General features: G+C 55.5%; 1 protein-coding gene across 7 annotated transcripts in view; it reads right to left on the bottom strand.

Moving 5' to 3' along the window:
- Positions 1-194: 194 nt before the first annotated feature.
- The window catches only part of TBC1D9B (TBC1 domain family member 9B), a 41,117-nt gene continuing 25,940 nt past the window's right edge, over positions 195-15,371 (bottom strand). For 2 of the 7 annotated variants that reach the window (XM_043910682.1, XM_043910685.1), the window contains 13 exons: positions 14,834-15,048; positions 12,972-13,089; positions 11,875-12,160; positions 10,084-10,213; positions 9,858-9,956; positions 9,159-9,227; positions 7,946-8,186; positions 7,493-7,558; positions 5,874-5,945; positions 5,596-5,646; positions 4,083-4,142; positions 3,241-3,347; positions 195-2,206 (listed from right to left, as the gene is read on the bottom strand). In XM_043910682.1, coding sequence (XP_043766617.1) covers positions 1,520-2,206; positions 3,241-3,347; positions 4,083-4,142; positions 5,596-5,646; positions 5,874-5,945; positions 7,493-7,558; positions 7,946-8,186; positions 9,159-9,227; positions 9,858-9,956; positions 10,084-10,213; positions 11,875-12,160; positions 12,972-13,089; positions 14,834-15,048 — 2,201 coding nt within the window. In that variant the 3' untranslated portion in view covers positions 195-1,519. The remainder of the gene's footprint in view (positions 2,207-3,240; positions 3,348-4,082; positions 4,143-5,595; positions 5,647-5,873; positions 5,946-7,492; positions 7,559-7,945; positions 8,187-9,158; positions 9,228-9,857; positions 9,957-10,083; positions 10,214-11,874; positions 12,161-12,971; positions 13,090-14,833; positions 15,049-15,371) is intronic. The other 5 variants (XM_043910686.1, XM_043910689.1, XM_043910683.1 and 2 more) reach the window with 5 other exon arrangements.

Raw genomic sequence — 15,371 nt, 5'->3', positions numbered from 1 at the left:
TCCTTATGGCCAAGAACTATAATTTCATTGCAGTCTTTCTGGCAGTAATCCTTTGAAATTAATTTATGACAATGCATGTCGTCAGCTTGTGTAAATACTAGAAAGGAAATTACATTACTGACTTGTTAAGAAAGAAAAGTTGTCATGTTTCCTTGATGTTGTTTTGCTGTATTTATTGAAAAGTGACTCAACAGTTGTGCACAAGGTAAAATCATGGAGGCTTTTATTTTAAAAAACATCCATAAAATCTAAAGAGCTATAAAACAGATTAGAACCTGGAGCTGTGGAGGGAGGTGGGGGTACAGGGGCTGGCAGCACATGGGCAGGAGGGGTCTTTCTGGGGTGATGGAAATATCCTAAAGTTGAATTGTGGCGATGGCTGCACAACTCTGTTTACTAAAAATCACTGAATTGTAGCTTAAAACAACTGAATTTTATGGTATGTAAGTTTTGCCTCAATAAGGCTGTTCAATTAAAAAAACCAAACAAGAGCCACAGAGATGTTATCTTTTCGTAAAAATGAGGGGTGACTCTGTGTTGGGGGCAAATGATGGACATGATAACCAGCTCCTGCTGCAAAGCTAGGGCGTCTTCATGGCTTAGCCTGTTGCGCATGTCCCTACACTCCGCTTCCTGAACCCAAAGGCTTACTGCAGCCAGGCCTGAGCACTTGTCTCCTACCCCTAGATCCAGGCTGTTGACCCCTGCAGAGCAGGTTTTCTCTGTGGGTGCAGCTCTGCACAGGCCCTGCCCAGTCTGCGTCAGCAGCTTCCGCGTCCCCCTCCTGCCTGGGGTCTTGAAACCTCACTTCCTGTGAGAGACTAAGTGTTGGGAACTTCAGGAGTACGGCCTCGGCCCAGTACCTGCCTGGGGAGAAGCCAGGAGGTCGCAGCAGTGGTTGAGGGTCACATTAATTCTCTACACGGTGTGGCTTTTCGTTCTTTCAGGGATTTATTAAGGCATTGAGCATAGTGTGATTCTTTTTAGCCAACTGAAATGAATACAAGGAGACATATCAGGACCCGAGGGATATGTTTTTAAGGTTAATGGTGAGGATGACGAGCTGAAAGAGAATTGAGAGGGACATCTGCAGGAGGTAACCCACCCTGATGCAGTAGATGCTTTCTGCCTGTGTCCTCAACCAGACGCAGGCTTGGGGCTCCTGGAAGGCATCTCGAAGCTCTCACCACGTTGGTGCCCAATAGGCACACCACCTCCCTACCTGGTGCCCAGTGGCAGGAAAGCCCCCAGAGCACACAGCTGCAGGGGAGGAGGAGGAGGAGGACAGGGTGTGGCCTGGCCACAGTGCAGGGCAAGCAAGGGCAGATCACAGAGCCCCCGACACTCTGCAGGGGCCAGGAGGCCCAAGGCAGAATGAGGGGCCGGGCACCCCCTGCCTTGGCCCCAACTGTGACTGTTCAGCCTTCTTTCCATTTACAACTCAATTCTTCTGGGGAGAACTGGAGGGATGTGTCCTTAAGAAAACAAAGGGAAGAAGGGAAGAGCGGCCTTGGAGCCCTCAGCCCGAAACCACAGACTGCTCATGGTCACTGGAGGTGCTGAACTGTCTCTCTACCTTCCTGTGGTCCTTGATCTTGAGTCCAATGTCTACCCTCTTCTCAAAGAAGTTCACCAGCACAGACTCTGTCAGGATGGAGGCCAGGATCTGCTCGAATGAGATGCACCAGTCTGTGTCAACCGCACCCCCACCGTGGGTGGTGGCCACGGGGCTGCGAGCCTCCCCACCCACCAGCACTGTGTCGTCAGCCAGGTCCTCACACTGCAGGGAGCCGGTGCTGACCACGGAGTAGGAGGACATGGACATGTCGTCTTTGGCTTCGTCATCAGACAGAGGCTGGGAGGGAGAGCCCCGCCCTTCACCGCCGCCCCCTTCGCCCCCCACCTGGCTCTCCTGTGGTGTTTTCCCAAGGTGGGTGTCTCCACCTGCTTTGGCTTGGGGGTCCCCTGCAGCTGGTGGCTGAAGTTCCCAGGCTGGGTCTTGAGGGGGGTCTGGGGCTGGTGGCTCATCCTCATCGGGGGCACTGTCTCTGGACTTTCTGCCTGGCCATGCAGAAAACCTCTTCCCCACCTCCCCGATGCGGAGTAACAGGCTGGCCACCGTGGCGATAGCATGGTACAAGTCCTGCTCCATGGGGTCTTCGCTGAACATGTTGTAAAGTGTCTTGCACAGCTCAATGAATTGCTCCTTTTGAGGGGAAAAACAAAAGGGACAGGGAGATGATAAAAGATGGGTCAGACTACCTCCCATCAGTCAGACTCACAATGCTAGCCATTCTGACTGGTGTGAGGGTGTTGTCTTGTTAGTTATCTTTATATACCTGTGCCTTGACACATGCATTTCACAGATTAGGACACAGGTGCAGAGGAAAGGCCTTTCTTTTCCACCTGTCTTTCTTTCAGCACATATAGAGACATTTGGAGTCTCTGTTCTGTGAGCAGAGACAGACCTATGTCTATCATAAGTTTTCAAAGCTACTGACTACAAGGACTTCCCTGTGTTTTAGAATCAGTTTGAACGTTTTAGATCTTTAATTAGAAGCCACTTCAACTCTCCTTAACAAAGCTCTTTAGAGAGTGATGACAAGGTAAGGCAGCCTGAGTTAGTTGAGAAGGATGAAGAGGTCAAGTTCAGATCCTGAAACCACATTTAGGCTTTTTGGCCTGAGACTGGGATGAAACCTCCCACAGGGCATCCCATTCTTCAGGCCTGTGGATGAAGGAGCACCCAGATGGCAAGGGGCCCCTCTGGGCAGAACAGGCCGTGATCAGGCTGCAGTTTGGCAGCGGCCTTTGGTTAGATGTCTGTGGTCCTGCCTGTTAAGACCCTGGAGGCTGCAGTCCTGACCTGGAGACCCGCACGTGACTATTGGGCAGTGGGGCAAGTGGGCTTGTGCGTGCGTGGCTTGGAGTCAGGCCGGAGGGAGAAGTGCCGTGACGCCAGCTCATGAACGGCAGTCTGAGTTTCTGCCTGTTGAGGCTGACCTTGCCCAGCGCTTCTCTGGTTCACGGATGCCAATCAAAGCAAGTCAGCACCAAGGGAGTGTTCTGGACAAGGCCCTGGAACATCCAGCCCCTGTCCTTCTAGGCAGTCCCTGACTGCTGCTGACTGGTGGGTCTAAAGGGAGGCAGGAGAATTCCTCCATTCCAGGGGGGGTGGGAGGACCCAGACTTGGTCAGAATTTTCCAGAAACACCTCTTGGGTGTTCTGATCGGGCCTACCTGGTTCATCTTGGGAAGATCCTTGATCGTCTCCTTTTGAACCTCTTTCTCCTTGGCCCACATTCGAAGGTAGTGCCGGTAGTCAGGAGGGCTAGTTCCCTTCTCCTCTGTGAGTTGGAAGAAAAAGATTAATCTCTCTCTGTCAAATGAGAGACAAGAGGGCTGGAGGCTGGTAGCAGGGGATAAGCAGGTTTAAGGATTATCTGGCTTGAAGTTACCTGGACCTTATTACAAAAAACCCTGGTATTTGGGGAGGTAGTGATGGGAAAAACACACAGCACCAGGCCCCAGATTTGTGGAAAACAATTTTTCTAGAGACTGGGGGGTGTGGGGGTGGGATGGTTTCAGGATGATTCAAGTGCATTACATTCACTGTGCACTTTATTTCTATTATTATTACATCAGTTGCAGCTCAGATCATCAGGCATTAGATGCTGGAGGCTGGGGACCCCTGCAAGAGCACTCAAGGGTCACCCCGAGCTATGCTAAAGTAGGTTTGAGCTAAGCTGATGACGATGACCCTGCTATGTCCTCCCCAAGATGGTGATGGGATCACGTGGAGGGTGGAGAGAGGGTGGCATGGGGAGCCAGGGCACCCCCAGAGGGAGGTGGTGATGGCTGGGGGTGCTCGTGGCCACAGGAAACTCAGGCCTGGGACTGGTGAGTGACAGCTGGGTGGCTGATGGGTTGGGCCTTTACCTCAGGGAGAGCTCTGGTATCAGGCATGCATCTGCCATGAAGTACGGGGGCTATTCTGCAGTGACAGGGCAACCAGATCCCACCCACCCTAGGACCTCTGCCAGCATCAGCAGATGTTGACCTATATATATATGTATATATACCTCTTCTTTTATCTTGGATGTCATTTCCAGCTTCCTCTCGCTCCTCCTGCTGTAATACTTCTGGACAACAAAAAGAACAAGAAGGTTCTTCTGTTACGACTCCAAACCACTAAGGTCTCGTCTGTGCTTTCCTGTGGAAGTGAACCTGGTCCTGGGCCCTGGCCCAGCTGCCCCACACAGGGCCGGCTCACTCCACCTGGTTACATTAAACCGGAGAGCCACTGAACCCTCACATCTTCTCTTTCCAAAGAATACGAGTCATACCACACAGTTCTTAAATGAACGATGATGCATGTTACAGGCAAAAATTCTGAGACCAACAATGTCTATACTTTTTGCTGATAACTCAGTGGAGTCTGAGTTACCAACTCATCCTGTAACTGCCACGCCAGCTGATGAAGAATTTTACGTTCCTGAGTCCTATGCTCAGCGCTGTATTTCTTAAAGTGACATATATGTACACAGCATGAACTTGGGGAGAACAGGCTGCCCAGCCCTCCCAGACCTGTTCCCTGAGGGAGTGTGGCTGGGAGGAACTTCAGGTGGAAAGGCAGGTGCCAGCTCCAAACGGCCCTTGGCAGCTCTGTGGTGGCAGGGAAGGGTGCAGCCCTCTGGGCTCAGGGTTTTCATCAGGGAGTGGACCGCTACCTGGAGGTTAGGTGAGCGCCGAGAACAGGGCTCTGTACCCCCAGTCCGTGGTCTCTCCTCAGGTGCCTGGGACAAGTCTATTTGCTTACGTTCCAGGTATGACAAAAGATACATCTGTTTTTTTAGTTTGTATAATTGAAATCAAGGTCGTCAAGCTTCACAGTCAAGTAAGCCTTCGACACTGTCAGCAGGACTGCTCTGGGCACCGTGACAGCATCTTTTAGTGTCTTTTTGAGTGTGTGCCGTTCTCGGTGTGTTATTACCTATCCCCCGAGAGCGACGACAGGGTGGCGTTTGGTCGGTTTTCCGGGTGCATTACACACTGCCAGCTTGACTGCCAAACCCCAGGCCCAGAATACCCCACCACTCTGGGCCCAGTGCCTCCTGCGGGCTTCAAATGCAGCACAGGGCTGACTTCTAATAGGCACCCAACATACATAGTTTTCCTCAACTAAAAAGTTGTATGAAACATAAAACTGTTTCCAAGGAAAGCCTCCACCACTCTCTTCTACTTCCACTCATCTGTGTCATCACAATGACAGTTTTGCAACAATGGTATTTTGTGTTTTTCCTATGACCACGATGACAGAATAGTTTTTCCACGTGGCCGGGAGGTGATACCCTGGTACCTGTGCAACATCACGATGCCATGGGTCACCACTTTCTGCCCCACGACAAGAACGGCAGCTGCCGCTCTCCACCCAGGTCTGCAGCTGGCTACTCAGAGCTTAGCCACACAGGAGGCATCTCGGGGACCAAGAGCTTCCAGGCCTCTTGACCATGCAGGGGAGTGTTCAGAAGATGAAACCCAAGGCCCTGAGGAAGCCGAGTGCAAAGGGGGCACCCTTGCCCCCCAGGCACTGACCTTGAACCTTCCAGGGCAGGAAAAGATCCAGATCGGAGGCCAGAGGAGATGCTGGAAGGGACAGCGAGGAGGAGCAGAGGCAGAGGGAAGGAGGAGCCAGGGTCCAGGAAGGCAGAGACAAGAGAAACAGGAGTAAGAATACCCCTGGGGCCCTGGCCCTTGTTCTGCAGCTCCTCCGGGGGGCACACCCCTACCCGGGGAGGGCTGCAGGCCACCCGCACAGCCCCCAGCAAGGCTGCCGGGCACAGGCCCTGAGGCCATGGGTGGGGAGCGCTCACCTTCTGAGGAGCTGTCCTCGGTGAAGTAATGGGCTGCTTCCAGGGCCGACTCAGCCTCCTCGGGGCTCAGGGCTGTGTTTGGAGAGAGAGGAGAGTGAGGGCAGGAGGGGACAACCTGACTCTCACCAGAGGAAACCTCCCCGAGTCCCAGACAAAGTCCCTCCCTCGCCCCCTACCAAGCGTCCCCACCCGCAGTCACAGTGGTTATTAGCTGGTGACTGCTTCCGGTTAACTTGTACACTGTTTGAAAATGCAGCATACATCCCGTCAGAGGAGTCGGCTGAACGGCCGTCCTGTCCCCACTCCGTGATGCTGTGGCCCAGAGGATCCTTTCAGGATGCTCCGAGCTCCTGCAGGCACGTGCAAGGGGCCAGGCAGGCACAGACAACCTGTTCTCATGTCAGACCCCGGGCACTGTCCCACTCCACTACATACTGGCTTGTCTCGCTCTGCGACAGTCTCTGTTCCTGGTTCGTTTTTCCCCACTGTGTGGAGGGGAGGGAGTGGGAGGTTTAATGGTGCATGGCCCGTGGGGAGGTGGCAGGTATGGGCCGTCACTAGGGCCCAGGTGAAGCAAGGTGGGCAGAGGTGGTTTGGGAGTGGCAGGGCCGGCCCCACGCGCCCTCACCCATAGGCTCTTGGCCCAGTGGGGTCTGCCCAGCTCAAGCCTCTCTCAGCAGAATAAGTGCTCCTGCCAACCTTCCCAAGGAGGTGTACCTAAGACCACTGTGGCCTGTTGCAACAGGGAAAGACCAGCCACAGGTAAGAAGCCCTGTGTTATGTGTCAGGAGCAGGGCTCGCCAACTCTGGGTGCAGAAAGCCCTGGAGGGAGCTTTAGAACTACAGTCTGGGCCCTGCCCCCGGTCAGTCAGGTCTCTGGGATGAAAAATTACTCCGGCCAACTCTGAGGCAGCTACTGACTCCCTGGGAGGGCAGGGTCATGAGCAACAGCAGGAGCCCAGGACAGCTCTACCCCAGCGCAGGACCCCTGGGGCCAGAACTTCCGCCTGCCCCAGTGTCAGCTCCCTCTGTGAAAATACGGAAGCCCACCCCCGGCCCTTGGAGCATTCTGAGTGGGCATCTCTGCTGAGCAGAGTGAGCTAGGCTGACACAGCAAGACCCCCTGCTTTGGGACCAGCAGCTGCAGACCACCCACTGTCCGTGTCCCAGCGGGCCCCGCACTGCGAGAGAAGGCAGAGCAGAGCCACACAGGCTCCTCAGCCTTCCCTGGGCCTCGGTGGCGCCCCCAGGCTGCCCCTCTGGTGACAGACGGGAGCCCTTGACAGATTTAAGGACCAGCCAATGAACTAAGACGCAAGCCTGAGTCTCCACTGCTGTGGCCACCCCCTCACAGGGGTCCATGGAGGGGCCTGGTGCTGCGTCTGGGCCTCTGCCCACGCGTGGAGCCCTGAGACACCCACACGTCCCCTGTAGGCCACACAGGGCCCGGCCCCGCTCTCAGATGGAGACTGACCTGGCCTCAGCCCCATCCGCTGGCTGCTCTGCGCTGCCAGGATGAGGAGCCCAGCTGCCCACAGAGGCCTGTGCCTGGGAAGGCCGCAGCTCCGGCTCTGCACTCTGGAGAGCCCTTGCTGGGGAGTGGGAGAGGCGGCGCTCACCTGGAGGCAAGTGCAGCTTGTAGAGAAACTTGAGCTTCTCCGTCAGGTCCCTGTGGTACATCCCACCTGTGGGGAAAGGCCAGCAAGGAGGCAGGCTGGCAGGAGGGCACAAGAGTCCCGCGGCCAGGCCACATTCGCGTCCTCCTCCAGGCGGTTCCAGCGGGCCCCTCCTCACGTCCGACTCTCTCCCTGGAGAGGCCCCAGGGGTGAGCACCCAGCCTCAGGCCTTCTCCTTCTCGGGGGCCTGCAGACCCAGCCTTCAGCAGCAAACTGAAGGGGGGGGGGCTCCCATCACGTGTCTCCGTGGGAAAACTGCCCTCCTTCATCAAGGGTTAAGGGCTCCAGGCTGCCCTAGGCTCGCTATGGTGGGGAGGCTGGCTGGGACTGGGACCTGGGTTTCCTCAGAAAGGGCAAGGGAAGGGAAGAGTCCCTGCAGGCCCTAGAGCCACTCACTCATCCCCGTCACAAACTCCTTGAAGTTGATCAGCGAGTCCTTATTTTCATCCAGGAGCCGAAATATCCGCCCTGCCAGCACAGCTGTGTGGGCGCCACAGGCCCAGGGCGTCAGGCTGGCGAAGAGTTCCCGGAACTGGTGGGCGTCAATGCGGTACTGCTCCAGGTAGGGCAGGCTGGGGTCCCGACGCACGGCGGAGGGGTGGCTGCTCCCCCAGTACTGGCTTGCGAGGTGCTTGGCCTGCAGGGGGCAGAGCCCGGTGAGACAGCCTGGCCTCCTGGGCCCTGCTTAGGGTCACCAGGCTGACTGGTCGTTCACCCTCCCATCCAAGTCTGCAGCCTCCTGCGCAGTGAGTGCTGGGCTAGACACAGCATCTCACGGAGCCTCCGGCACCGGCACCGGCACCCCCTTGTTTAGGGCCACGGGCACCGAGACAGGGCCCGAGGACCCCCAGGCACAGCGGGACACTGGCTGGACCACTCTGACCCAGACCGACCCAGGGCGGTTCCCCAGGGGGCTGAACCCCGGGTAGCTGGAAGGGCAGATGGGACCCAACAGTGAGAGCAGGCAGGCAGTGCAGACACGGCTGTTTCTGCTTGTTCTTCACATCCTTTCCTGTTCTTCTGTTACCAGCACCTGAACTTTTCCTGGAGAGCCCCTCTGGTCCCAACCCAGGCCATGGGGTGTGCATGCAGCCCAGCCTGGGGTCAGCAGCAAGCAGTGTCCTGTAGCCACAGCACCTAACTTGAGCCACTCCAGCAATCAACCCTAGGCTTTTTGTTAAAACCACCTGGAAGGAAAAATTCTCTTTTCATGGGGTTACGGCAAGGATGACCCTGGAGGCTGTGGACTACAGTCCTACTCTTTGTAGGAAGAGCAGTCCACATGATATCTGAGATAGTGGAGCTTGACAAGATGTTGGAACACCTAGATCGGGCCATGTCTGAAGCTGTACATTCCTAGACTTTTCAGTTTCATGAACCAACGCATTCCCTCTTATATAAGCTGACTGCAGCAAATTTTCAGTTACTTAAAAGAGTATCTTGCCTAAACTCTGGAAAGGATTAAATTCTACCATGTGAACTTGGTAATAACTGCATCTGAGGATGTTTTTAAATGTTTTACATCTCTTCTGGCAGGAGGCTGCTGCACAGAGGATGAATTTAGGGGACTAGGATGGGGTACTGGTCCTCCCTTGCTCTTGGCTGTCACCTTAAACACCATGTAAAGGTCCTCCAGTTCTTCAATTGAGAAACCAATGTCCCCAGGTATAGCTCGGACCTGGAAGGAGAGAGACGCAAGATGTAATAATGAATTCTCGAGGTCTTGCTCTTTGAGGGAATCCCCATGTGGCACCAACTGCCCTTCCGGTGTTGCCAGCTGGGGGGCCTTTTTGTTCCAAACACCCAGTCAGGGACGCGGGGCGAGGGGTGCTGGTCTAGAAACTGCCTCTGGATTCCTAGAAAGGCCCTGGCAAAGCTCTATGGAACATAACTTAGAACTTCCCAGTGATTTCGTCCTACAGGGACAAGAGGACAAAATCTGACAGCAAGGTCAGCAGGCTGAGTGGACAGGGGCTGAGGGGCTGTCAGTACCCAGGGGCAGGGTGTAAAGCCAAGCTGGAGGGCTCAGTCCAGAATGGGCTTGTGCTTGGCCTTCAGGCATCAAGGCCAGAGAGGCTTCCCTGTGACCAATCCGCAACAGAAAACAGTGACCAGCCCTCTCCCCACATCCCTAAATCTTCACCTTCCCTTCTGCATCCTAGCCCCACACATGACTGTGCTGGGGGGCCCTGCACCCCGCTTCTCAGGGCAGCCTGGGGTGGCTCGGCAGATGCAGTCCCCTTAGTCCCCGTCCCAACCCAGCTCCAGCTCGCACCCCAGGGCCACGAGAGCCCAGGTCCATCCATACCACGCTCCTCTTGGCTGTATCCTCCAAGGACTGGATCACTTTAAGCCTCTGTTTAAACCGCATCTGTTCAATGTCCTCCGCCCTCAGGCTGCTGAATTTCTACCAGTCAGAGGTGATTCAGTGAGATCAGGTGGAAGCACAGAGCAGAAAAGAGCCACCCTCCATGGCCACCTGCACCCACAGCCCAGTGAAGCGGTCTGGCCAAACAGCCCTGGTGAGTGCTGACCTCATATGACACCTTCAGGAGGTCAAAGATGTCCACCTCTTCAGGAGGGTCATCTCCACTGGTCAGCAGGGCATGGAGGTGTGGGATAGGAGGAGAGACACTCTGCTTATTGACCACATTATCCAGGTATCTGTAAGGATTGAAGGACAGAAGTCTAGATCCCACACAGGTGACAGGATGTCTCACCCACAGCTGAATGAGGTGGAGACTTAATCTGCCTACACTCTCAACGAGTGAGCATGCTGAGGGCCGGGCACCCTCCAGCAGGGCGAAAGATGAGTCACTGCAGAGACAGGCATGCCCTGGCAGGTGCCCTGGCAAATCAGGGGTGCCCCCTGGAGGCAATGGGAGAAGGCCTCCCCCCTAAAAGGCTGGAGCACTTAATTCTGAGAAAGCTAGGCTGGCCACCAGAGTCCCACGAGTGGGGACCCTTTATGACTCCAGACCCTACTACAGCAGAAGAAAACTGTGTCCCAGTTGGAGGGATGACATCCTCCCTCCATCTGGTGGGTCCCTGGGGATGTGAGGACTCCCTGCCCTGGCCAGGAAGAATCAGAGACCAAAGGAGTGCTCCAGGAGGAGGGTGAGGGAGGAGCCCTGTCGAGGAGCACAGCCTCGGGACCGGGCCTGACTCCAGAAGTCCCAGCCCGGCTGGGACCTCACACCCTTCCAGACCCTCTGGCTGGGCCTGACACTCAGCTGGGAGAAAGTGGTGGTCCCCCACACCCACTGGCCCCAGCCCTGATCCTGCTCAGGCCCTGCCTGGGGGAAGGGCCCCGTCTCTGTCTGGTGTGGGCGAGGGGCATGGAGACCACTTGCCGACTCTGCCCACGGGCTGCCTGTCTTCCGGGCTCAGAACAGAGAGCCGGCATGGCCCACATCAGGGCAGCCACTGCTCTGCCAGCCTGGGACCCTTGCAGGCTCCCAGTCGCACCTGGGCCGGCTCAGCATGCAGCTGACGGGGCCCCCAGCAGTCCTGGGGGGCTGGGAGCGCTCCAGGCTGAGCAGATACATGCATACGGGAGCCCAGAGCCTGGGCCCGAGGGAGGCCCCAGAAGAGCACCTGAGTGTGAAGGGCTTGAAGGTCGGCCAGGGACTTGGGCATCCTTTGCCCAGAAATCCCCCGGGGCACAGGGAATCTGCACGTCCCAGGGGAGGAACAGAGTCAGATTCTGATCAGGAAGAGCCCTGTTGGGATGCTGGTGAGAGAAACTGGTGCAGAGCCAACTGTTACGACGTGGGCACAGGGGCCCGGGCAGGGCTGTCAGGGGCCAGCCCTGAGGCTGTGGGGACTGAGGGAAGGGGCGGGATCCCCGAGGGAGTCTGTGAGGATGGGACGTGGGCACCGAGGGAGGAGGCTGCAGCCAGGATGACCTGGGCCCCAGATGTGCCTCGCGGGAGATCGGCTCATCAGCAGCTACAGCAGGCCCGGCACGGGCTCCCTGTCTAGGTGACCTGGAGAGACTGATGCTCCTGAGCCAGGGAAGGCGCACCAGGACTGCTCTGCAGGAATAGCAGACACCCAGCCTCTGCTGGAGATGGGAGGCTCGGCCTAGTTCCACCTGCCTCCCGCCCAGCAAGCCCTCCAGTGCAGTGAGCTCTGGCCCGCCGCTGTTTCACCCTCTAACTACTGCTTCTCCCAAGGAATGACTGCTCCAGTGCGGTCCTGTCTTCTCCAGAAAGGAGCCCCTCTCTGGCCTCTGGAGTGTCCCCAGGGCTGCAGAGGGGCTGGTCCTGCGGTCCAGGGTGCACTGGCGGGCTCCCCGACAGGAGGGAGGCTGGCACGGTCACCTGCCCAGGACGGTCATGGCCTCGCCTTCGTCGCCACAGCCCAGCAGCTGCTCCATGTTGGCATCCAGGATGGCCAAGGCCACCTGCAGGATCACCTTGATGCCCTCATAGAAGAAGCAGTCCACGATGACCACCGCGCTCTCGAAGGGCATGACACTGAGGAAGAGGGTCAGGAACCAGGAGAGAGAGATGCTGGAGATCACACCCAGGTCCTGCATCTTTTTGGAGAGCTGGGGCAGGAAGTCTCTTGTGAGCTCTTCGAAGATGCCTTGGTCCACCAGGGCCCCTAGGGAGAGGACAAAGGAGTCTGAATAGTGAGCTCACGTTCCTGGCTCAGGCAGGCCCTCATGTGGGACCCTGGGGTCTGAGGTACAGGAAGCCCCCCTGGTCCCTGGCCAGCTCTGCTCACAACTGAGGGCTGGAAGGGGGCAGGTGGGGTGGAGAAAGGAAGAAGGGAAAAAATCCTGTACGTTTCCTTTCTACTGCTTCCAAACCATTGTGTGAAAAGAAAAGATTTCTTCCACTTTACTTGGATTTTCTTTTTGGGAAATACTCATTTCTCTCTAGGATGTCAGAAGTAAACAGTGACCTGAGTAGCTTATGTGTGTCCTGACCTGAAGCTGGTGAACAGAGGCAATTCTGAAGGACCCCAAGAGTGGAAACCCACTAAAACAGTACAGGAAGGACATTTTAGAATAACAGATTTAATTACATATGTAATTAAATATATTTACAAGATCACAGATTCTACCCTTCATAACAGTCAACATGGGGGTATATACTGTATGCTCTAGTTATGATTTTGGAAATTTTCTGCAATAAAAACATGTAACGAGAGTTAGCTGGATGTGAATGTAGGCCCCAAGCTAACTACTTCTCTCACTTCCAGCAGCTCCTAGGGAATCCGCACAAAGTCTGGGAGGGGCGGCTGGGGCCTGAGTTTGGCTTTCCACCTTCTAGCTGTGTGAAGATTCTGCAGCTTCCTAACCTACGGAGCAGGAGACACGACGGCCGGTGGCGAGGCTGCGAGGCCTCCGGGAGCCCAGCTGTGGGCGGGGTGCCGCCCCCACAGGGAGCGGCCAGCCGTGGGCACTCACCCACCACCCTGGTGTTGTAGTAGTCGGGTAGCATGCGCTCGCAGAGGGCCACCAGCAGCCAGAAGGCCTCCTCCTCGCTGCCATAGAGCAGGAGCACCGAGGTGACGATGTTCATGGCCTGTGGGCACAGGGAGAGTTAGGGGGGCTTACAGAGCTCTCCCTTCCCAACCAGCAAGCCTGAAAGCAACAAACTGTCCCGCCCAACTCTAGGCCACTTGCCAAAAGGCAATTTGCAGGAAGTCAGTGTGACCAAATGGTCAGCCAAGCCCCTCACTGGGCCAGCAGGCACCTGGACCCCTGTGAAGGTGAGGGTCTTCTCTGCACAGGTGCTTGTCAGTACAGAGCCGGGAGGACATGTGAACGAGCTGCGTGCCATGGCCACACAGCTGCAGGGAGGCCGTGACTGCAGCAGTGACCACATTCAGCCTGAGCTGCTAGCCAGGCTCGTAAGAGGAAGCTTCAGTGGTGGCCAGTTATCTTAAAAATGATTTAGAGCCACCACACTCAGTTTCCATGCACTGGCAGTATGTCCTGCAGGACACTGGTCCTACAGCAGGTGGTTTCTCTGAAACCACTGATTCAGGGAAACAGAAAGCCATCTGACCTGGCCAGGAAGATGCCCACTAGATTTGAAATCAAATCCCCCTGGAAACCCAAATCAAAACTGCAATGAAGATATACAAAATGGACTTGTGGACACTGTGGGGGGAGGAACGGGGAGGAAGAATTGAGCAAGTAGCATTGACATGTGCACATTCCTTCGTGTGTATGTGTGTAAAACATAACCAGCGAGAAGCTGCTATAGGACACAGGGAGCTCAGCTTGGTGCTCTGTGATGGCCTAGGGGATGGGATGGGAGGGGGCAGGGAGGCTCAAGAGGGAGGGAATACATACATGTGATTATGACCGATTTATGTAGTGTGGCAGAAAGCAACACAGCATGGTAAAGCAATTATCCTTCAACTAAAAAAAAACTGCACTGAGATGCCACTTCATGCCATCAGGATGGCTACTATAAAAAAAAAATAACCGGTGCTGGTGAAGGTGGGGAACAACCAGAACTCTTGTCCACTGTGGGTAAGAAAGACGGTGCAGCTCCTATGGAAAATGCTATGACAAACCCTCACAAAATTAAATACATAAGCTAGCAATTCCACTTCTGGGTATATGCTCCAAAGACCTGAAAGCAGGGTTTGGGACAGATCTCACACACCTATGCTTACAGCAGTGCTATTCACTGAACAGCCAAAAGGTGGAAGCACTCCAAGTGGCCTCACAGGATGAACGGAGAAGCACAGCCTGCACATACAGTGGAATTCTCTAGCCTTAAAAAGGAAGGAGATTTTGACACATGCTGGAACATAGATGAGACTCGAGAACATAAGCCAGTCACAAAAAGACAATATTGTATGATGCTTATATGAGGTACTTAAACATTTAAAATCAAGAGTCAGAAAGGATAATGGTGGCTTCCAGGGATAACCAGGGGAGTTATTTAACGGGTACAAGTTCCAGTCTGCAAGATGAAAAAGAATTTTGGAGATGGAGAGAGGTGACAGTTGTACAATGATATACCTAGGGCCACTGAACTGTACACTTCAGGTGATTAAGATGGTAAGCTTTATGTTATTGTATAACACACACACACAGGAAACAATCCAACACCTTCAGGACCCAGACCAGAAGCACACAGAAGACAGCCTAACAGACAGCATGAGGATGCCAGGAGAGGTAAACACTCTTCCTAATTTCATCTTTTTCTGAGATCAGGATTTCCTGGGGGGCTAAGGCACAGCTGCAAGTGTCTGAGGCCATCACTCAGGCCAGGACCACATGCAGCTGGCCCCTGCTAAGCCCCGTACCTGGCAGTAGCCGATGGTGGGGTTCCGGAAAGCGTAGGCGGTCAGCACCCTGCGGAGGGCCGCGATCCCGAGCTCATTCTGGAAGGCAGGGTGCTCGGGCATCGAGCGGTGGAGGTCTCGCTCGATCTCCTCTGTGGCCAGGCTGTACCTGCCCATGGACTTCTCCACCAGCTCGGCATAGTAGCCGGGGTGAGTCACCATCTCATTCCAGGCCCCTGTGAAGACACAGCCGACAGCTGGCCGCTGCCTCCTCCCCGCCTGGGACTTTGAGGGCAGGAACAGAGCAGGGTGGAGACATCAGTGTACTGCAGAAGGGCGGGGGCCCTTGGGTGCCAGGCAGAGCTTCCCCCATGACTGCCTCTGAGAAGAGCCACCCAACCACGTTTCAAATGGCTGACTCGTGCTCCTGAAAGCATTCAGTCGGCCAAGACTGTGAATGCTGTCGGAGCCTGCCCGTGGAGAGGAGGTGTCAGGAGGCCGGATCCCCTCCCACGGCCGGTGGGAAGGCATGCCCTTCCTGGCACACATCATGGCCGAG

This window comes from Cervus elaphus, chromosome 9, assembly GCF_910594005.1.
Source record: "Cervus elaphus chromosome 9, mCerEla1.1, whole genome shotgun sequence".
Classification (NCBI taxonomy): Eukaryota; Metazoa; Chordata; class Mammalia; order Artiodactyla; family Cervidae; genus Cervus; species Cervus elaphus.
The sequence above is the reverse complement of the archived record's forward strand: the minus strand, read 5'-3'. Positions and strand labels throughout refer to the sequence as shown.